The sequence below is a fragment of the Bactrocera oleae genome, chromosome 3, assembly GCF_042242935.1.
Source record: "Bactrocera oleae isolate idBacOlea1 chromosome 3, idBacOlea1, whole genome shotgun sequence".
NCBI classification, from domain to species: Eukaryota; Metazoa; Arthropoda; class Insecta; order Diptera; family Tephritidae; genus Bactrocera; species Bactrocera oleae.
Window position 1 is genome coordinate 9113626 of NC_091537.1, and position 23003 is coordinate 9136628.

The window sequence follows — 23003 nt, forward strand, 5'->3', positions numbered from 1 at the left end:
TTTTCCAGGACATCCAGAATACTTAAATCCTTTGTTTTGGTTTTTATAGTATTGGTTCATATTTTGGAGTGTAATAAGGGCGTCAGTTAACTGTTAGCTCCGTTTGAGACTAGGCTATTTAAGGGCCCATCGCCAGGTTGATCTTCGGTACGGGTCGCATGACAACCTTTCTATCCGAATGCTGGGCTATTGAGAGGCAACGAACACCCACATAAAATGTCAGACCTTAGCTGGATACTTTCCAGTTACAACAGGGGCGAACTGTTACTAGCCCGTTTCTGACATCGTCGTTATACTGTCCAATCTATTACCAGTCGGCAACCTCGGAGAGGGTTCGGCGAGGGATTTTTTCGAACCTTTTCCCTATTACATATACCCTTATTGTACAGTTTTTTTTCATATATTTTTTCATACATAAAAATATTATGCCGTTAGGTTGTCAAACAAGTGAATTTTCAAAAATTTCCCTCTTGGATTGTATGTAAAAGAATTTTCTAGTATAACAAATATACAAAATATAGCCGTATGTACATACAAGTATAACTCGAGAATATCAGAATCGCCTTCAGCCCACTTACTCCTACATGCAAACTAATACGACCGCCTAACACAGACACACATTTGATTGCGCCATCCTGTAACTGATAACATGCCGCCGAGGAAATAAGCATATAAATAAACGTATAACGATAACGCAGACACACTCACACAAACGCACAAACGACGTAAGTAAATGTCACGCCTACACACTCAGTTGAAAACGTGATGCGAAAATGTGTAAGGAATATTCATGAAAATATTGTCTGTGGTAATATTTTGCAATAAAAATACGCAAGGTATAAATTCACCCACAACGACTAAGAATGTATGTATGTATGTGTGACGCATGTGTGGATGCATGTGTATATACTTGTATGAATAATAAATATCGAATTGTTAGGTGACTAACTGGATGGGTGGAGGGTGATGAAATTTGCATTGAAGTGCATGGCGAATGGGAGGAACTGTTTTAGGAGGCAATAATGTCAAAGTCAGACTGTGAGTTGCCTATTTTGCTGGTTGGCAGTCGCTGGATATTCAGGCAAAGAATTTCTCCAAAAACATATTTATTATACGTAAGTGTTTATACGCATATAGATATATTCATTTAATTGTGTGTGTATGTGTGTAGTATGTTTGCATGTTAGTATATATGTATATATCGTCGTCTTAATATCAAATATCGGCTCAAGTACCCGTGTACGTAAGCACCACCATAACCTTCCGATAAAATATTGTATAAATTGCCGGTTGCTGAGATAAGCAAACTGTTGCTCGCGCATATTTTTATGTAACTGAATATATTTGCATTTATGCTTATTGGTCTTTTTGAGCTGTAAATTAGGTTTCATATATTTAGGCATAATATATTGATATTAATTAATTTAAGTTCTTTTGCAAAACCAATATAAAAAGTACTTCATAAATTAATTACGAAATATATATTATTTAGGCTTTTTATATATTTTTATATTTTAGAAATTTATTTTAATAGATTAGCAGGCTACATTTACTCGCAACTCGGAAAATATGCGCTTTTTTAAATTTTTTTTAAGGGTTGTTTTATTTAATGTGTAACTAAAAATTGTGCATTTACAGAATTTCATGTACTTTAATAATTAGCGATTAATTTTTAAAAATTTGGGTTTCCCTTGTTCCCCTAATGGATTTCCAGAAGGAAGCCCGAAAAAAAGTGAAGTTAGAATCTTTAATTTTTGACAAAATGGCCTGTTTTTTTGTGAAAAATGTATACTCCAGAGTCGCTTTAAAAAATCGAACTTCTTATCAAAAACGTTATTCCTTCGATCAAATATATCCGAAAACGTCGTGTGAAAATTCCGAGGCGTTCAGTCCAGCCATTTCGGAGAAATTTGGACTGGTGACTCTAAAAACAACGTTTCAAAAAAGGTGCATTTAAGTATTGAAAGCCGTTTGCACTCAGGTATTTGCCGGATCAACTTCAAATTTTCGAAAAATATTCTCAAATTTATGTACATAGATTCGGTGACGAAAAGTCTTTAATTCAAAAAACAAACAATTTCCATTAGAAAGAGCTTAACAGACTTCACGTAGGTGATTTTTATCTAAATTTAGATACCAGCTAAAAGTGCTTGTGGCTGTTCTTAACTACAAAACAGTATAAGTACACTAGACTTTTTTTTTTTGTAGCCAACGGTTGGTTGTGCCTATACCGGCTGCACAAGAACTTCAGTAAAATACATAAATCTCTCGAAAACCCTCCCTTTAGTAACTTCTCAAATTAATGTTATCTTAATTTTTGGGTCTGTGGAGAAAATTTTAATCTCTTTTTATTTATTTGATGCAAAGTTGAACTTATTTCAACGTTTTATATCCAAACTAACATCATTAACACCATTTTTCTAAAATAAAAAAAAACGAGTTACTGCTTCGAAAATAAAGCCTACAAAAGTAGTATTTTTTAACACAATTTGCGAATTTGTAACATTTGTTCACGCTATACCGCTAACTAGCTGCATTTTTTTCCCTACTTGAAGCAGCGCTACCACCATAGGCCTTATCCGCCTTATGTATTTAACCACTGCTCTTTTTACCCTAGAAGTTAAGTTTTTATGCTCGGCGCATCCAACTGCCCTTATACATATATATACATTTGAATTTTTGTTATCATATGCCATGTTGTACAACCAAAAAATCCAAGTCTGCAATGAATTCGCAATATTTTATCCATTTCATCACTTAGTTTGCAATTTGCGCACATCGCTTTTTCATTGTATCCACCTTTAACCACATGCACACACACACACAGACACACATTGACATTTATTTAATTTCGCCAATTTCCACACTAAAAGCGCCACACTTTATTACTCGTATCAACCGCGGCTGCTTGCCGCAACGCCTGCCCACCGCAGAAGCAGGTTACAATACGCCACGGCGACTATTTGCCAGCTCTCTGCAACCCCGATGGACCATTATCGCTTTCACGCCTGTTTTAATAAGAGTTAAATAAAAATTGCCATTGCCATTATGCGGCAGGCAATACAAGGCAAGGTGCTGTTGCCAAACCGAAGCAGTTGCAGGAAGCGAGATTGTGTAGAAAAAATTGCCGGCAAAGCAAACGAGAAATAAAACCCATGACAGAGTGGAATGTTAAGGCGGTGCAAAAAGAAGCCGGGCACGCACATGAAAAATCGTTTTAATGCACGCGATAATGGAATTGGATAACCGAACTGCCTGCGCGTTGACTGCGTGTCGACCTCCGTGTCTATCATCACTGCTGGCTGGATGACTCCTTGCCTGCCTGCCTGCCTGCCTGCCCAACTGGCTGTGAGTCTGCATTGCAATTTATGCGCACGTCTGCCTTCTTGCCGCTCTACCTAGCCAACTGACTATCTCTGCACTCGCCTGCACGCCTGCTTTTCTCACCTGACCGTCATTTGCCTGCTGCAACAAAAACCACTGTTGTTGCACATTTCTTCCTTGCACACATTCCAGCATAACGGCATGCACATGCTACGTAAGCTACGTGTACAACATGGCTTGCTGATTTTCCTCTTCCTTTTCCTGTGCTCTGAGCGACGGCGAAAGGCTTGCCACTTCATCCAAGAGCCCGTGCCGCATTCCATGTCGCTTATACGCCACGTTGCACATGTCGTTCTGGCCGCATGCTTCTGCGCCTTCACACTCCACCTGCTCACACTTTGCCAAGCTACTACCCTTTTCATCACCGTAATCCACACTCCTTTCCTTTTTTTTATTATTTTTCCTAATTTTTTTTTTTTTTTTTGTTTTTGCTTGCATTTCGTAATTGATTTGTCTGTTAGCGTCTCAGCGTATCTGCCAGTGTGTGTGTCGCTTCCTCCCTCCCAGTATTTGTGCACTGCTCAAATAGCTGGCAAGATGTTGACTGTTGTGTCGTGTGTGTTGCCAGCAATTTGTTGCAGTTACTGTCGTTAAGCTGTTCCTGCTGCCAGCCCACCACCGCCGCCACTGTCGCAGCTCCAGCTCACTGACATGATATTGTTGTACGCTTTGGCGCTAGAAATTCCTTGGCGAGCCGCAGCAGCTTTACTAACACTGTGGTTGGTTGGCTCGCTAGCTGACTGCCTGCCTTCCCACCGCTGCCCTTGCCAGCAAACGTACTTAACTGTTGGCACCGCACATGGCGCACCGAGGTCCGTTGCTGTCTCTGGCCCAACTATTTGCAAGTGTTAAAGCGTACCGCTATTCAACGTGAATTTTATGTGGCAATAATGCCGGCATTGCAAGCCATAATGTGACGTGTGAGCACGGCGTCAGTTGTGGTGAAGACCGCAAAATGTTTTGCTACATTCTTCTTGTCTACTTTTAGGGGTCTGCGCTGCATAACATGAACTATATTGCAAAAAGATACGTAATTTGTTACAAAAAAACTGTTGTTTAATACACTTGAGAGCGCATGCTTTTCTGGTTCAAATTTTGTAAGCGTTTTCTGTTAAGCCATGTAAAAAGTGATAATTTTTAAAATATTAGTATTTCAAAATTTTTTGCGTAGAATAATTTTTCGTATAATAATTTTTATAATGCTTTCTTTGAAACTTACTAGATTTTTCAAAATACTTTAAGCCATTAAGCAGTCTTTTCTCTATTCGTACAAGAAAAATGCCCCAAACAATGAATGCCTCTAACACTGTAATCTCACTTTAGTAGACTTAGACTTTAGTGAACTTATACTATAGAAGACGATTTCTGCATTGGCAATATAAGGACTGTAACCGATCTAAAAGAACCTGCTACTGGTTATCTTAGATGGTTATTGCGCTTGATCTATCTATCTATCTATCTACTAGGTCATCTGAAACGTTTGATCCACTGTTCTTTTATCAAAACTAATTCGGATATGTGTCGAATTATTGAACACATTCCTTAACTGCCGGTTGTAATATAGAAATTAGAAATTAGATTTTGAACTCGGACAATTAATATGCTGGGACTCCGTCCCAGATCCGTAAAACATTCAATATCTCCAAAGCAAGAAAAGTGGCTTAATTTGCTCTTATTTCACTATCCGGAAATTCTTCTGCGTTTTACCCTAGATAATAATACCTTTTCGCATATATCGTAGCGGTCAAGAAAATTTTAAATATCGCCTAAACTCTTCAAAAAAAATTAACATAGTTTTTTTGTTTTAATAAAAAATTAGATATACATATGTATATATTCTGGCAACATTTATTTCAAATTGATTATTTTAATTGCTTTCTAGTAGATTTGCGTTTGAACAACTCAATCATTCTTTCAATTAAATAAATGTGAATTATTTTGTTATTTCGCCTAAACTTCCGTTGCCGGAAATAGTTGAAGGCTCTTAAGCGGCCATTTGTTAAACAAACAAGCAAATTAACTAGTAAATAACATGCTGTCTTATATTATTTGAATAATTAAATATTTGCCAGCAAGTGCGTGCAAAAACAACTTGCTTATTTATTCCTAAAATCATGCAAGTGAAAGACTTTTATGTAAATTTTATATTTTACAAATGTGTTAAAAGATATACAATAAAATTTCCTTGCATTGTATATGTTTACATATAAAGTACAATATATAAATATATACATACAAGTACAAGTATGTATATATTTATTTAGAAAATGCCATTTCAAGCATGATAAGTGTGATTTTGCTAACAGCATATTTTTCTGCAACAAGGAATACAGTAGTTATCAACGTCGAGTTGGAATATACTATATATATTTTTTTATAGTGTTGCATTTTGTTCTGAAGAACTTTTGTAAATATTTGTGTAAGCATTAGTATTATTTTTACTTGAGAAATTATGATATTTAATCAAATAAATCAAATATTGAAGGCTGTTTTTCGTCGAATAGACTGAAATATGTAAAGAAATGTCACACCATTACCTCAACAATTATTTATCTTTAAAGATATATGGACGCTAAGACTTTTTCTCTACAAAATAAGGCTACTTTCCATTAAAACTATCACTTTTGTCCATCGATTCAACAAGCCTTAAAGACTAGCGAATCGGACAAACAGCTGTTATAAATGGCACTAGGCGGCATAAGGGGTTATATACAGATAGAAGGCCGAAAAAAGTGAATTTTCCAGAAGTTTTCTGAAAAAACTTTTAAATTTATTGATTCAAAAATTTATACACATATTATGGTATCTTTAAGCTATATTTTAAGACTTAGTACTAGTAAAAATATTTATTTGAAAAAGAGCTACAGCTGATCTCCGGGAGCTCCTCTCAAAAAAGACGTTTTGCGGTGACGACTATATCTCTGAACTAAATCATCTGAAATTAAATAACCAAACAGTTAAAATAATATTAAAATTTTTTGACAAAATTACGTTTTCTCAATCGTTTTTCCATCGAAGTTTCGGCTTTAAATTGTTTATAAAAACTAAAATATATATCGGAGAAAAAAAATCTTCGATTAATTACTAAATATTAAAATATATTTAAGAAGCTCGTGTTAAAATTTGAGACTAATCGGGGTAGCCTTTTTCGGGTAATGTTGATCACTGACTTTGAAAACACCATTCTGAGAGGTAATCCAGCGTTTTGAAACGTTTTATCAAATTTGCGTATAGCTTCGAAAATATTCACTGGAACGATATGAAATTATCTGTGTGTATTTTTAAATATATTGTATATACATTAAGAAAAAAAATTAAATTTTTGATAATAATTTCGATTTGTAAACCAAACTGAAGCGTAATTATTTTTATAAAAAACAACTTTTTTTTGTAGGAACCTTCATTTTGTGTAGGGACCCAAAATTTTGACTAGAATTACTGATTTTTATAGTATAATAATATAAGTTACATTAACAATTTAAAAGCACTTATTTTTTAAACAAAATACCTCTTTAAAAAAGTTCACGAAAAATCCCGTTTTTCTAAGTAAATATGCCTATTGCCTTTTGAGACCAAAAAGAAATTTCAAGCATCGAAAATCACTTTATTGTTTTTCGAAATATTCTCCACTAACATCTATACACTTTGTGCGTTTAAACCAATTGTAGAAGCACCTTTGCCACTTTGATTGAGGTATCTCCAAAACATGCGTTCTGAACGCATCAACTGCCTCTTCAGGTGTCGAAAAACGTGCTAAGAGCGCGAGCAACTTTTTTTGGAGCGTCATCGACAAAAATTAAGTTCATCGATGCACTGTTGCTGAGTTAATCCACGTCCAAAATTTAAAAAATTAATTGCGCGCAAATGTTCGAAATTTTTGCCCAGATGAATATTTTAAGTTACTGTAACACAAATAGCGCTCGTATGTCAAAAATTTTAAGCTTTACTATAAAGTTGCGAGTTGTCAGATTACCCAAATCACGAAATATAAAAGGCAACCCACGTATAACCTCTTAACTGACTTAAATTCAATTTACATAAATATTTCACATTTTCTTCATATGCCTCTTAAACAATCGTATAATTCATGCTGGCATATTTTCACGGAAGCTTATCTCACATACTTTTATTTTCAACACAAAAAATGCAATAAATAATTTTCTTGAAAATTAAAAATATCAAAAAAATTTAATTTAGTGTCAAGCAATTTCAATAATAATTGAATCAATTTATTTTTTATAAATACATATGTACATATGAATGCGTGTACATATATGTTAAAATACATAACTCGAAGATTTATTAGCTGAGTAATTGAAAAAAAATAAAAACCATAAATGGTACAAATAGCAATTTGCTGCGCATAGAAAGCGAGAGAGAGGGAGAGAGAGAGAGGTCAAAAAGTGTGTGAAAATAAGTCACTCATACGCTCCGTTGGCTTTGCCTGATTTACTGTCGCATAGCACACAAAACGCACGCAACGAACACATGCACGCACACAAGCAGTTGCCAAGGAAACGGACTAGGAAGCAAGCAACTGCAGTGGCGTGTGGCAGCAATTCGCTTAATCGCTCGTAATCGTTAAGGTAATTGGCCAACTGAGGAAGTGCATGAAAAATTAAATAAAGCAAAAAATCTAAAAATCATAATAGGAGAAAATAGAAAACTTTGCACAGAATGAAAACATCAATTGAAAAGCAATCTCAGCGCCAGATTGCGCTCGCCACACTTTTACTTATTTTTCAAAAAATAACTAGCGGAGGCAGTAAGAAGAGCGATTATATAATATGATAAAGCGTACGGAGAAAGAAGTGTCTGTATGTATGTGTGTATATACTATAAAGTAATAACAAAAATGTTAGATTAAGTCTGTGATATGAAAATAAATTTCAGAAATATGCTGCAGCGCTTTGGAAAAAAAAAATGCGAAAACTGAAAGTCATCTAAACTGTTTGGCCGCTGCTGCTGTGGTAGCAGATTATTTTCATTTTTTTCAACTTTTTTTTTACCGTTGTCCACAAAAGTCGTCAAGCGCTTATTTTTGCAGATCATTGCACGCCGTTGACTTTTGAAAAGTATGATTTCTTTTATTATATTATTTCGCTTTTTTATTTGTTTTATTTATTTTTTTTTTTTTGACAACAGAAGAAGACATTATTTATGGTTGGCACAATGTTGATTTTAAGTGGCCTCACTGGCAGCCAATTTCAGATTTCCTTCTCTGTTTTCTTTTTCACATTTCGTTTATTTTTGTCGCTTTCAGGTTCTTAATTGGCTATTAAGTATTGATTGTTGCTCGTAATTGATGATTGATATCTATTTATTAAATAGTATTGATGTCTTCTCAAAATATTTTTAAAGTGTGCATAAGTTGTCTAAAATTTAATTTGCTGTTTTCCAGTTAATTTAACCTACAATTATCTATTAAAATAGGCCATATATATGGTAATCTCACACGCCTCTAATAATTTCTAAGTAACATGATCTTCAATAATTTTTTTACGCTGCTGAACAGGGTACATTAAATGGCCCACGAAGTAACACCCAGAAGGAAACGTTGGAGACCCTATAAAATATGTATGTATATACACAAATGATCAGCGTGACACTGCGTCGTTTTCGCCATGGCCGGCTGTATACACGCGAACTAGTCCCTTAGTTTTAGAGATATCGATCTGGAATTTTACACACGTAGTTTTCTATTCAAAAGTTGCACATTTCTCGGAATCACCGATATCGGACCACTATAGTATATAGCTGTCATATTAGCTGAACAATCGGAAATAAGTACTTGTGAGGAAAACTTTTTTATTTGACAAGATATCTTCACAAAATTTGGTATAGATTATTGCCGAAAGCAACGCTATAATCTTCGAATAAATTATTCAGATCGGACCACTAAAGCATATAGCTGCCATATAAACTCACTGATTAAAATCAAGATAAAGTTATTTTTATAGCCTTTTTATGCTATAATAAATGCAACTGTGGATATTATAGTTTCGGTGCAGCCGAAGCTAACATGTTACTTGTTAGAAGTGCAAATAATATCATAGCTGGGCCATTAATCGGCTATTTAATCGGCAAATTATGCTGTAACTTGGACCTGACAATACCCTTTGAGTTTCAGCGTCAATAAATAAGGGTTGACATAGAAAGCTTTGTTTAAAGACAATTTTATGTATTTTGAGGTTAGAACCGATAACTTGTTTATAGTGGTAATGGTCAATGTAAAGTAAAAAAAAATGTTACTGAATTCTAGAAATGAATTTCAGGAATATAGAATCAGATGTTTTTCTTTCACTACTACAATACTTTAAAGCTCCATATAATACACATATCGTCACATAAAAACGAAAAAGCTCTAAGCCACATTTTATAAATTTTACAGGTGAAGCAAAAAACCAAAACAAAGCAGGTTTTATTAGAATTATAACAAATTGATATATAAAAACATACACAATGTCATGTTTGTTTATGGTCATATTGTTTATTATTTCTCTCAAGGCGTAAGTTACTGTCTTGGTTGACAAATTGGTTACGCTTGCTCTTAGAACTTCTTGAATTTGGTTTATAGCAACGTTATTATTGGTTGTTGGATTATAAAATTTTAAAGAAACATGTATTATGATACGGTACATATGAATCAATTAAAAAGTCGATTTTGAATTTTTTGTAATTTAAAGCTTGTTTGATTTCATGTGACGATATCTTTATAATAAGCTTTTTAAAGTACTCTCACAGGCAATCACAATTCATACAGTTCTCAAAATACAAATTTACGATTACAATTTTAAAGTAAACTGCTAAAAAATTTTGCATAACAAAAGTTGGTCTTTTCGCAATCGCGAGCTCATTGTAATCTATTGTAATCTCCATTTTCTTTCTAGTGCTTTCTTGTCGCTCCGTACATACCAGCAAATCATTTCTTTTCATTTGCATTTTTTAATTCGAAAACTTTTCACTTTATATGTTTTCTTGCGCCAGCACTGCAGCTCACACTCGCGCTATATTAAGTAATTCAAATGAGCCACATAAATATCAATTAATTCTGGCTTAAGTGGTGGCTAAAACTTTTGCTCTTTTAGAGCTTCTGCTGCTGCGGTGAAATTTTCTGCGAACAAAGCGAGAAAAAAATGCAATTAATCAGCATTAGATTAGACTGGGGCCAAAGAAAAGATGCAGTAAGTGCACTTGAAGCAAAGCAAAAGAGTTGACTTTAAGAACTTGATTATTTTTCTAGCGATAATAAATTTGACTGACTTCATATATAACTTAAAAAATTTTGTAAATACATATTTTTTTCTTAACTACAAGTCTACAATATCAAAAAGTTCAGCCACAAAATTATGTATTTTATGAAATCTAGAAATCTAAAATGTGTAATCGCAACCAAAAAGTTTCATACGGCCCAATTATAATTGCAGCCATGTGCTGAGCGCAGCGTCACCCTGCAACTTGCGATGATTCTGCAAGAATGTCGTCAGCGCCAGCAACACAGTAACAAAAACGTTGCTTGGTGACACTGCACGCTGTAAGCGCTAACGACAATAACTGATTTTTTAACGCCAAACTTTTCATTGCGCCACCACAAGCCAATGATTGTGTTGTGAATCGTCTTTTTTAGTGGAATTTGTGTGCGTCGGCAAAAGTTTTCAACGTCTACCGCATACTTACATACAGTATAAGCGTTGCACAAAGTCATTCTAAAATGGATTATGCCAACAACGCTGGTGAGATTCGTACATACATACATACATGCATACATATATAAGTGTGTAGAAATGCAGAATATTTGTACGTGCTAAAATAGTTTGCTAGTTTCGCAATTCGTCTGTCTCGCGATGGCTCAGCACGACTGTCTTACGGCTAGACTAGAAGCATGCGTTTGTATTAATTTTAATTACACTTTAAAATTGGTCAGCAATCATGTCTCACCACTATGGAATTTGAAATTCCAAAGTCGGGCACTAACTAAATCCGCTCAAACGCTTGTGTTGTGTCAGCGCAACAGCTTGCTCTACTCCTTCCACATGATTTGCTTGCGCTTGTGTTGGAGATTAGGAACTTTTAGGTGGCAATTCGTAGCGCTTGGATTATGTTAAGTGTTCGTATGTTCTAAACTGTGTTATCAAATATATATGCATTTATATATACTAGCACTAATAAGCTGGGGCGAACTGAGCCTAAAATTGGCGATTTATGGAATTGAAAATAAACTAAAAATTTTAAGTGTATATTTATATATATTTTGAGAATGCCCAGTCAAATTTTTGAAGTAAACATTTAATGCTAACCATTTTGATTGATTTGGATCAATCAATTTGTATGGCAGCTATATTCTAAAGTTCGTTCGAAACAGATTGTTCGAAGATTATACCGTTGCCTCCAGTCATAATCCATGCCAAATTTCGTGAAGATATATTGTCAAATATATTAGATATTGTTTCAATACAAGAACTTGATTTTGATGGTTTATGGTAGTTTGTATGACAAGTATGCACCATATATGTATGCTATCTTGGTACGATATCGACAGTATCGACAAGTGAGCAGTTTCCTGGGAAGAAAATGATGATTTAATCAAAATTTCAGATCTGAAAACTGAGAGACTATTACGCGTATATACAGACAGACAGACAACTCAGCTCAACATGCTGATCATTTATATATACATTTTGTAGGGTCTCCGTCATTTCCTGCTGAGTGTAACAAACTTCGTGGCAAATATAATATACCCTGTTAAGGGTAAAGCAAGGCCATTATACGATACCATTTGAAACCAAAATAAAATTATATACACACCTTACTAAACAACACCTAAGCGTAAGCACACACGGCAAATATTTTAACAGAGACAACTAAACTAAAACTAAAATAAACACAGACATCTGTAGATTTCGTTAGATTAAGTATGAATGCATATTATATGATAAAACGATGTGATAAAAAACAATTATTCTACACACACTGCTCCATTGTATACTGAAATGATAATTTTGTATCGTTTGGTATTTTTTTTTTTTAGTAAAATTACAAATTTTATTCTGTTCACAACAATTGACATACCATAGACTAAATTCGAAAAGGCGCGTTTGCCTTTTACAAAGAAATCTTTAAAATTTGTTTCTTCAACAATTAATATCTTGTATATATATATATATGTATTTTATATTAAATCATTCATCAGTTGGTCATTGACACTTATATTCTCACATTGCAAATTATCCAAAACGTAACATATTCTTGTCTTGATGTTTGTATGCCTATTTTAGTTTATTATTACGTATTAACTTGCATATCTACGTGACGATAATAAACGATTTATTCTTCTTTGTTTAACACACACGTACAATTCACGATTATAACGCGTCGCCATCTCTTTAAAACAAGTAGTCTAAAATAGATAATCTAATCTCAAATTAAACGGCAGTATAACTTAGGTGGTATTAACTAGCTTGCATCTTCATATTTGCATATAACTGCAAAGGTATCACCGCCCAAGTGCTCCGCCAGCCACTTATTCTTTATGACAGCCAATTTAAGTGTCTCACAGTTGAATTTCGCATAGAGATTTGTATGCAGCGTACGGCCCATACCTTCAATTACTAGCAAATCAGTCTCATGTTTTTGTATAGCATCGCACAATTCACTCGGCAATGTACGCATATCCAAGCAGGGACCGCTCTGTCCATTCGCATACACTAGTAAGTTTTGCTCTTGCTTTGCTTTTGCGAGTATGCTGCAATGTGTGCAGCATTTATCCAACACATCGGACAGCTCTCCGCTTGTCACATCATTCAACGAAGGTTCGGTATTTGCACATAATAGCACTTTGGTGCCACGTTGCAGCAGTGCACGCACGAATGGCAGTATGCCTAGCACCACATCTACGCCACTATTATCGACGAAGATAAGCGCACTTTTATGCGCATTGCCACGCAACCGCTGCAACCAGGCATCCAAGTTGTCTATTAGCCAAGGACGTTTTTGTATACGCTCCAGTGCTGCATGTAAACCGAAATTTGTATCCTCATTCAAAATACTCGCCACAGCTTGTGCACCCCAATCGAACATGTTACCAGCAAGCACACCGCGCACCAGCTCTGTCCAACGTGCTGCACTGTCATCGATGGCATCTAACTCTTCCAACCGCTTCTTTAAGTTGGCAACGGCAGCAGTGTTTTCTAATTGTTTTTGTTGTTTCCATGGATCGGCAAAACCAAATAAACGCAACTGTGTCTCATTCAATTCCAGCAATTCACGTATACCCAGCACAATATTATTCGCCGCATTTATTTCTGTATTTCTTTGGTATTCATCCAGTTTTTCCAAATAGGATTTACGGAAGTTTTCCGCCCGTTGTGTGGCTGTGTCGTCAGTTTGACATTGACTTTCGGCTGCCTGTGTGGCAAATTTCGCAACCAAGTCACGAAAGCAAGGGAACCAATATGCAGCCGCTTTCGTATCCTTGTTCAAGTCGATTGTATCTGGCGTATATGTATTAGGATCTCTTAACAGTGTGTAGCACTTCGATTCGCCCATACTTCTGACGTAGCTTAAATTAAACAATTTGTTTATACGCATGAACATTTATGCTTTGCTGTTATTGTAAATCAGGAAATACCTTCAACTCCGTGGAAAGTGTCCAACTCTGTGCACACCCACTAGCCAATTGTCTTTTTTTCGGGTATGTAGAATAAATTGCGTTGCTGCTTGTTATGAATGTAATTTTCGTGTTTTTTACTTTGTCGTTAATCTCGTTTGCCGCTAATTAAAGAGTAATCACCTTTCCTCAGTTTTATCAATATTTAAATAGTTCTCTGTCGTATATGTCGCGATAAATCATAACAAAACTAAAACAAGTGATTGCCAGCTGATTGGAGTTGCCACGCGATTAGCATTGTCTACAGTTCATGTATTTGAAAAATTTGTACTTAAAGCAGAGAACGTAAATTAAAAGTTCTCTTCTTGAAGTATGTTATTTTGTTAATTCTACGAAGTAAACCCAATTGGTATTACTTTTCCAATTTGGTGCAATAATTTCCAGTTTTTAGAATCCATTGTGCTCCGTATGCCTTTATGTTATAAACAGATATCATACGAATTAAATTTTCAATTAGACGTTGTTTTAATATGTTATATTAAATTTAGTTTAATAAGAAAATATGGCATCTCCTTTTGATAATAAAAACCAGAGATATGATATACGTTCTCTGATAAAAACTACTTTGTGGTTACTAATAGCAGATAATTTTTTGTCAATTCGTTATAATTGTATGCCAAACCACAACTTTTGATTATTTTCTTTAACCGTGTGAATTTATAATATTCTAAATGTTTGCGGCTCTAGAATGAAAACAACATTAAAGATAAAAAAATGTTCATATTGTTTATCAATAAAAATCTTAAAATAAGAATATAACGTAATGCAATATTTTCTCCAATTAAAAGAAGTAAACTTTCTCACTTAAATACTCGTTTAGTTAAAAAAATAATAATAATTTAATATATATCCCTTATGTGTGGGAATAAAGATTTTAGTTGCAGTAAAGTTTTTAAATTTAGTTTATTAATACAACATATTTGAAACTCAATTTTCTTATTCCAGTTGCAGACCCTTAGCTGTACTATATTTGGCAAGTCTATACATCTCTGCCATCACTGTATATGACATATACCAACGGCATTTGGTTCTGGCAACATTGTTATGAGGCAGCTGTCATCGAACGAATAATAGCCAACTTCAAGTGACATTTGTTTCTTTCCGGTTGAATTTTTGACAGATCAACAACTTAAAAATGGTACGGGCTAGATAAATCGAATAATTTTATTATAATCCAAAAGTGAAGAAAAATATATTTAAGTAAAATATGTAGTACTATGCTTACTTAATGTTAATAATGTAAACGTGCTGTGATTTTTGGTCTTTTTTAATGCATTTGACCAAGTGTTTATATAGACTATTGTGATAACCAAGTACGATGATTAATAATATGCTTGAATTCTCTTTTGTACTTCTCAGGCCAAACGCACCAAGAAGGTTGGAATCGTTGGTAAATATGGTACCCGTTATGGTGCCTCCCTGCGTAAAATGGTCAAGAAGATGGAGGTGACCCAGCATTCAAAATACACCTGCACCTTCTGCGGCAAGGTAACTTTGCATCAAGCTGTGTTGTTTTGTTTAAATACTTAGTAATTTTTTTTGTGTCTCTTCTTATAGGACTCGATGAAACGTGCTTGCGTTGGTATCTGGTCCTGCAAACGCTGTAAGCGTGTTGTTGCCGGTGGCGCTTGGGTGTACTCCACCACCGCCGCAGCTTCCGTACGTTCGGCCGTGCGTCGTTTGCGTGAAACCAAGGAACAGTAAATTCCTACTTGGAAACCGGACTGATATTCTCAGTTCAACTAGTAAAAAGTTTAATTTACATTGAATTTGGCGCGAATCGCGCTATACCAAATTTGGCCGCCGGCTTACGGACACGCTTTGTTGTACAAGGAAAAAGAAAATAAAAAAAAATGATTTTTTAAAACAAATATGAAAAGTGTTGTGATTTGTGTGATAATAGCAGTAGGAGAAGCTAAAATTAGTGCACGAAATTAGATTTGGTTGCTCTCTATATCAATATTGACAATTTCCAATATTTATATGCAAAAAATTGTACATAAAGCTTATTAAAATAAGTAACAAAATTCAATTAGAATGCATTTTGCATTGTTAGCTTTGCTTACTCTGACCAACAACAAAAAATACATCAAATATCAATGTAACGTTTGTTGCTTTATCCTTTCACCCTCACTTTCTGCACGTTCCTGCTCGCCTGGTAGAAATGCGAGTTGCACATTTTATGTTTAAAGCCGCCAGCAACCATTGAGCGCCACAGAAACATAGCCTATACTCGAGGCGCTGCTGTGCCAACAGGAAGGACACATGCGCGCAGGAACGTTGCATACTCGCAAGGCGTGTCCGCAAAAAAATTCCTGTGACACTTTCTAAACGCTTCTGTTCGCCTGGTAGAGTTGGCTGATGTGTAAAAGATGAAAACAGGGTGACTCAAATTATTCAATGTTGGATTTTAATCCTTAGCGAGTGGGTATTTCACGCATTATATTTACAACTAATGTTGACTAGTAAATAAAACAAATGGGCAAATGTAGGTTGTAGGTCATTATTATTATTTTCATTTATTTCATTTCAAAAGTTCGTTTAAAATGTTTCATCCTAAATTGTAAAATACAAATGTGTGTTTACGCTTATTCAATACTTATACAATATGTGGAATAAAAAGAAATATATTATCAGCTAATTGAATTAGCTTGGCTGCAAATAAATGAAAAATGTGGATTCACAAGGTGAAAAAAAGACTTTAAAATTAAAACAGATAATTAAAAAGTTATGAAATTGCTAGAACAAAAAGGAAAATATAATATTTAACAATTGATATGGATATTTTTCAAGCCGGATCATTTGATAATGCGCACCATGCGAAAAAGTTCATGAAAAATATCTATGTATATATGTCGTACAAAATGTTTAAATACAAAATTATAGTTACACAAAGAGATTTGCTTTTGAAGTCGATTGCACTTAAAAATAGACATTTGCTTTATAAATAATGTTTTGATTTTGCATACAAATATTGAAATAAATATTTCTTGGACTTGTTTTAATCTTTTTTTTTACAATTATGAGCTATAAAAATTACAAATTTTTATCGTACTTTTACAATACAAATTTACGTATCATTATATTAATATTATTATTTTGCTTAGAGTAGTTTTCAAAATTTTTTTGAAATATTTTAAATATATTCATATGTACTTGCAGATCACTTAAAAATTGTTATGCATTTAATTTTCGTTTATTTACTATATACAATCGGTATTTGTTGTACGTGTAGATTTATTTTATTTTATTTTTATTTTTAAATTTCTCTTACAGAGCAAATCTTTTTCTAGCGCTTTTTTTTATTACTATATATTTTATTTATGTTATTGTTGTTGTGACTTTTTATGATATTGTATGTACTATATTGGTTGCTAGTTTGTTTATGATTATGATTAGTTACAAATTGAGAGATGCAAACATTCTTGATTTTTTTTATAATTATTCATTACTTGCAACTACTTATCTAGGAACAGTTTATAAAAAGGAGTGTTTGAAGTGTTAACGGTATTGCAAATAACGTTAAATGCTTGCATTGCACAATAAAAACGGTAAAATGGAAAAAGTTAATTGATATTGCATAATTACAAACATAAATAGTAATAAGTAAAATATCATTGATAAGCTAATCAATTTCTATTTTTCCACAGATTTGTTTACACAAAAAAAAAATGTAAATCTAAGCTGTGGAAGGCTTATATGTATATGTATGTACATGAAAAGCAAAAGGAAACAAATATTTTTGAAAAGTTCTAAGTATTGATTTATGCTTTGACATTTTAGATAAATTAAAAAAAAAAATCCAAAAAAAAAAGTGTTGCAAAATTTTAAAATCATAAGCAGTTTGCAAATATTTTTAAGTGCAAAATTTAAGTCAATAAGCAAAAATAAATTGTTTAAAAAGTTTTTCACACATAATCAATTATGACCGGATCTATATAATCAGTTATAATAATGTAACTGATCTGGCAACTTTTTTACACCTTATTAGTTATCAAAATATCATGACTATGTCATTTTATATAATGTTCCAAATGTACGTACATATACATATGGTATTTATTTATTTTTTCAAATTTAAGAGTTTTGAATGCTTTTGTAGCATTTTTTTTTAGTATATATATAGAGCATTTAAACATCAAAACCAAAACGATATATAAAAATACCATAGAAATAAATTACAAACAAAAATCATTCTACAGCAAAAATTAACAACAGTCTCAAAATAACAGTAGTGCTTATTACCTGCTATTTTTTGCTAATTTTGTGAACAAACTTGCTGTGCCTTGCTTAGACTAATTAAATTTACTGCAGGACACATACGTCGCTTACGCATGCGCGCATTTTAGTTGGTTCCAAGCATTTACATACATACGTTTCATTTTCTAAATACATACATATTTTATGATATGATAAATGTTTAACTTTTTTATGATATTTTGTTTTTGCATTATACATAATTAGTTTTTGAAGTCGAATGCAGTTAACTTTTCAGATAGTAAATTTTTGGCTAAAGAAATTATTATTTTAATTAGTATGGAAAATATAATATAAGGACAAATTGATTGTTTGGAAGCATTTTTGCTATTTTAAAAAAAAAAATCTTTTTAATGACAACTGACAGACAACTGAAAATTTTATATTAAATTAAAACAAAAATATTTATATATTGTATGTAAAACACAGTTAATGAAATTATTATTTTAATTGGTGTGGAAATTCTTTAAAGTTTATTGTTTGCAAAATTTTTGTTATATTCAACATTTTTTTTATATAAATGTGTAAAAATAAAATAAAATGAATTTAATAAAATTGTGTTGCTCTCTCACCTATTATATGTCGCGTTTTTCAGTAACTTATAATATGGAAAAAATCGATGACTAAAAAAAACCGTCTCTAATTTTGCCGGGACAAATGTGGTCACCTAAGCCTTATACTGACATTTAATATTATATTAAATAAGAGCAAACTTATTATGAAGATACCAAAAATATAAATAAATGCATTTTTTTTTGTAATCATAGATAAATGCTTGCTAAAAATTATAATATAAATAATAATTTCTTTAGCCGAAAAATTTGTACCACCGCATATAACTTACATCATTACACTGCAATTTTCGCTTAAATTTTCTAAAATTTTACTGCTAATAAATTGTATATAATATTTTAGTTTAACTTGCTTGAAATTACAAAATTTTTATTTTAATAAAAAAAAAGTTATTAAAAATTTTTAAATAATATTATATTTATTTTAAAATAATATATTAAAAAAAAATATGAATAAAAAATAATATGAATAAAAAAAATATTTAAAAAACATTATTGAAAATTTTTACCTGTAAGCGTTTACAACCATTATTTTTAGCATTACTGCGTGAGCATCAAATTTTTATTTTTTACAAATGAGTGACTGGCAACAGCTTCGCAAGCAAATTATTTAATTTTTTATTTTTTTTAATTTAATTTTTTATTTATTTTTATTTAATTTTTTATTTATTTTTATTTAATTTTTTATTAATTAATTAATTTTACTTTTGACGCAGTGTTAGCATATAAACATTTCATTATGCAAAAAAAAAAATATTTTTTCATGTATTTATGCTTGCACAATTACATAGCTCATTTGTATTGAATAAAAATTTTATGTTCAGCGCAAACTTTCGCATTTAAATTATTTACATTTATAAGTAAAATATAGAAAGCATTAAATTAGTATGAAGTCGTAAGTAAAATAAACTAAAAAAAAATACTGTAACAAAAGTTTGGCTTGCCGTTAAAAAATTAAAAAAAAATTATGCAATTTACATACATATGTACATACATACATATGCATTAAATATTTTTTATGACACATTTTCGGTTTACACAAATGTTTTTGTTATAATTTTTTTTAATTTTTAAATTAACTTTGACGTGTACTATTAAATGCCAATCGGTTGGTACGAACATTTTCATTTGTTTTTTCTAATTTAACACTTCGACTATTCATGTAACGGCTAGTATAAGCTTAAGCTAAATAATAATAAGACTTATTGCTAAATGTGTCGTTACTACAAGTGAAACATAATTTTAATAAGTCAATTACTATTTTTTCGCCTTTTCAATTATATTACTTACTATATAGAAACTTTTCGAGGTTAATTTCCACAAAATTATTTTTTAGCTGTGACAGCCTAAAAATTACCACAAAACTTGTTGTTTCTAACTTTTCATTTGGAATGGACGTTTTAAATATTTTTCGTGTGTGTGTTTGTGTGGCTTTTATAAAAAAAATTTATTTTTGTTATTTCGTGAATTTTGGAGCAAAACTCTTCATATTTCATATATACAGAAAAATTATTATTTGCTGAAACATTTTCTTGCACTTTCTTTCAATGCTAGTTATACTTTTACACAATGCTACAAGTACCATATGTGTGTCTGTCGTGATTTGCATGTCGGTTTTTATATATAAATATTTTTTTAATATATTTTCTCATTTTCTTTAATCATAGGGAAGACTTTACAAAGATAATCAATTACTTTGTTGTTGCACATATTTTTACTATTAACTTGATATATTTTTCTTTCGGTCCATACATACATACGAGTACATATGTACGTATGTTTTTTTGCGTACATACTATTTCAGTGCAGATTTTCATTGCTGCTTGCACAAATTTAAAAACGAAATTTACAATGGCTCCATCGCTTAATATTTAGAACAAATAGGTTTTAGTAGTAAAAAAAAAATTATTTTTTTTTGTAGTAAAAGTCATGTATGTATGCATGCATATACCTTTTGTGTATATATAATAGTTATAGTATGTATCAGCAAATGTTAGTGTGAAACAATAAAAAGTTAACTAACATTAAAAAAAAATTTATATTTATATATGTATATGACAACTATCTATCTAACTAATTGTAAATATCATGATTAGAAACAACAACAACTAATGTGCTTGCCACTTAAATTTAGATTCCATCAGCCACTGTTGACCCTTTGAATAATCACATGGCCGTAACAGCGGCGTCACCGGGTCACTACGTGACGGACGTTGCAAACAATTGCCAGTATTGGTGTGTCGTATCGTTTTATCCTGCATGATTCAAGATGAAATAATAAAAAAAAATTTAATTATAAATGAAAAAATTTAATGAATTATGAAAATTTATGATAAAATTTATTTATGAAAAATTTTTTTTTTTGTTTTAAATTAATTTACTAACTAACTAACTACTTTCAGCTAGTTGTAAATTTATGTAAACTTGCATGTCTATTTTGAGCGAATTAATGATGCAATTTCAAAACACAAAATCATCAAAGGATGTACATATATAGTAGTAGGTCCACCACAGTACTAATTAATAATGAATTGAATTTCCACTCACCTCTGCATCATAAACCCACTCTTGATTGCCACCCATATTATGGCAACGCACCATATTCACTGGACCCATCGCATTCGATGCGTCCAAGCAGAGATCATCGGACATGATTTGCTGTCGTTTCGTGTAAGCGAACACTTGATTGCCGCCCAGGCCGTGGCAATAGCTGACGCCGATCTTTTCGCCGTATTTGCGACCCATAGTGTCGAGACAGGTCTCCGTTTCGCCGTTGCGAATCTGTGTGCAAAATAAAAATAAATTAATAATAATAAATACAGCATATATTTTTGCGATTTACCTCGCCCAAATAGTAATAGTCTAATGGCATTAAACTTTCCGGATAAATATTCTCCAAATACCAGCGGAAGCTCTTACATTGTAAACGTTCGCGCAGCGCTCGTCGATCGCTCACATCGCCGGCTACAGCTTTGCGTGCACCTGTTAATTTTCAGTTTCATTTTCGCGATGAAATGAGATTGAGATTTGTAAAATAAAGAGTAAAAATTAATTTTTACAAAAACCATATGTTTTCCGTTGTTCTTTGTTTTTTTTTTTTTGTTGTAACGAGAAGAAATGGAAAATTAATTAATGAACAGAAGTGGGTGTGGCTGTGATAATTGTGTGGTATTATTATTGATATTAAGTGTTTATTTACAAAGTGAAAGTTATTGGTTTTGCATGCTTTTTCATGCGTGAGTTTGTGAAGTGTGTTAATGTTACATTTATTACTACATACATACATATGTACAGGTGTGATATTTTACTAAAAATATATTAATACTTTGAATACGCAACATATTAGTTATAATAACATATAAAAAGTTTTTTTTATTTATTTTCCCTTAGTGGCTAGATGGTTCATAGCGTTTATGGTTTTGACAGCACACAATAGTGTCTATGGTGATTTTCTCCATAATCATTGTTTTTTATTTAATTATGAATTAAGAGTTTCGTGAAAATATTTATTTTACGCTTCTGTTATTTATTCAGTTGAAGTTCTGCTAAAAAAATTTTGTCATTTTTTTTGAGAAAAAAATATATATAATATATATCATAAATATTGTCATTGTGTCATTAAAAAATAAAGAGCAAATTGCTTCATATTATTAATCGAGGCTAAAACTGCTACTCGATTTGATAACGGTCTCAGAAATATTTTTGTGGACTTATGTTATATAGCAATATAACTTTAAATTTTATCATATGGTATGAGTAATTCTGGAGCCGTTCCTACGACAGTCGGGTCTAAGTAACCGGAACGGACCCGGAATTTTAGCCGGCCAAGGACTGTCAACTCGGCACCATTCCTCAAAATTACTTCAGGAATTAAAGAATATAAACATGAGGGTGGCAGTTAAAGTTATAAAGTATATACTTTCTGCAAATTTACACCATCATTCGGCAATGTAAAGTTCAAAGATAACGCATACATATAAGTTATTATTTCTGATTGAAGACGACTCAACTGAATTGAAGTCAAAACTCAGACAAGCATAGCCGTCTTCAGTTGTAATAAGTGATACATTCAACGAACTAATAATATACAAAGGTTGTTGACTTGGCTAGATGTACACAAACGG

At 32.4% G+C, this 23003-nt stretch overlaps 3 protein-coding genes across 9 annotated transcripts in view; 1 reads left to right on the plus strand and 2 right to left on the minus strand.

Moving 5' to 3' along the window:
* Positions 1-12398: 12398 nt before the first annotated feature.
* LOC106617108 (4'-phosphopantetheine phosphatase) lies at positions 12399-14263 on the minus strand. 2 transcript variants are annotated; one of them, XM_036358002.2, is made up of 2 exons: positions 14012-14263; positions 12399-13933 (listed from the first exon to the last, which is right to left on the minus strand). In XM_036358002.2, exon 2 carries the CDS (start codon positions 13927-13929, stop codon positions 12838-12840), a length of 1092 nt encoding a protein of 363 aa, XP_036213895.2. In that variant the 5' UTR covers positions 13930-13933; positions 14012-14263; the 3' UTR covers positions 12399-12837. The 2 variants fall into 2 exon arrangements, with proteins under 2 accessions (XP_036213895.2, XP_014089581.2); XM_014234106.3 differs by having other exon boundaries at positions 12399-13942; positions 14012-14260.
* Positions 14264-15030: 767 nt separating this feature from the next.
* Positions 15031-15921, plus strand: RpL37A (ribosomal protein L37A). The gene is made up of 3 exons (XM_014234103.3): positions 15031-15188; positions 15410-15538; positions 15608-15921. Exons 1-3 carry the CDS (start codon positions 15186-15188, stop codon positions 15752-15754), a joined length of 279 nt encoding a protein of 92 aa, XP_014089578.1. The 5' UTR covers positions 15031-15185; the 3' UTR covers positions 15755-15921.
* Positions 15922-16539: 618 nt separating this feature from the next.
* Positions 16540-23003, minus strand: part of Pgant5 (polypeptide N-acetylgalactosaminyltransferase 5) — a 60111-nt gene continuing 53647 nt past the window's right edge. For all 6 annotated transcript variants that reach the window (XM_036357994.2, XM_036357999.2, XM_014234147.3 and 3 more), the window contains 3 exons: positions 21722-21861; positions 21427-21660; positions 16540-21134 (listed from right to left, as the gene is read on the minus strand). In XM_036357994.2, coding sequence (XP_036213887.1) covers positions 20988-21134; positions 21427-21660; positions 21722-21861 — 521 coding nt within the window. In that variant the 3' untranslated portion in view covers positions 16540-20987. The remainder of the gene's footprint in view (positions 21135-21426; positions 21661-21721; positions 21862-23003) is intronic.

Excerpts from the sequence above, each read along its gene's own strand:
- LOC106617108 (XM_036358002.2), bottom strand. The coding sequence starts at position 13,929 with ATGGGCGAATCGAAGTGCTACACACTGTTAAGAGATCCTAATACATAT.
- RpL37A (XM_014234103.3), top strand. Across the intron at positions 15,539-15,607 it reads CCTGCACCTTCTGCGGCAAG|GACTCGATGAAACGTGCTTG; the intron begins GTAACTTTGCAT and ends CTCTTCTTATAG.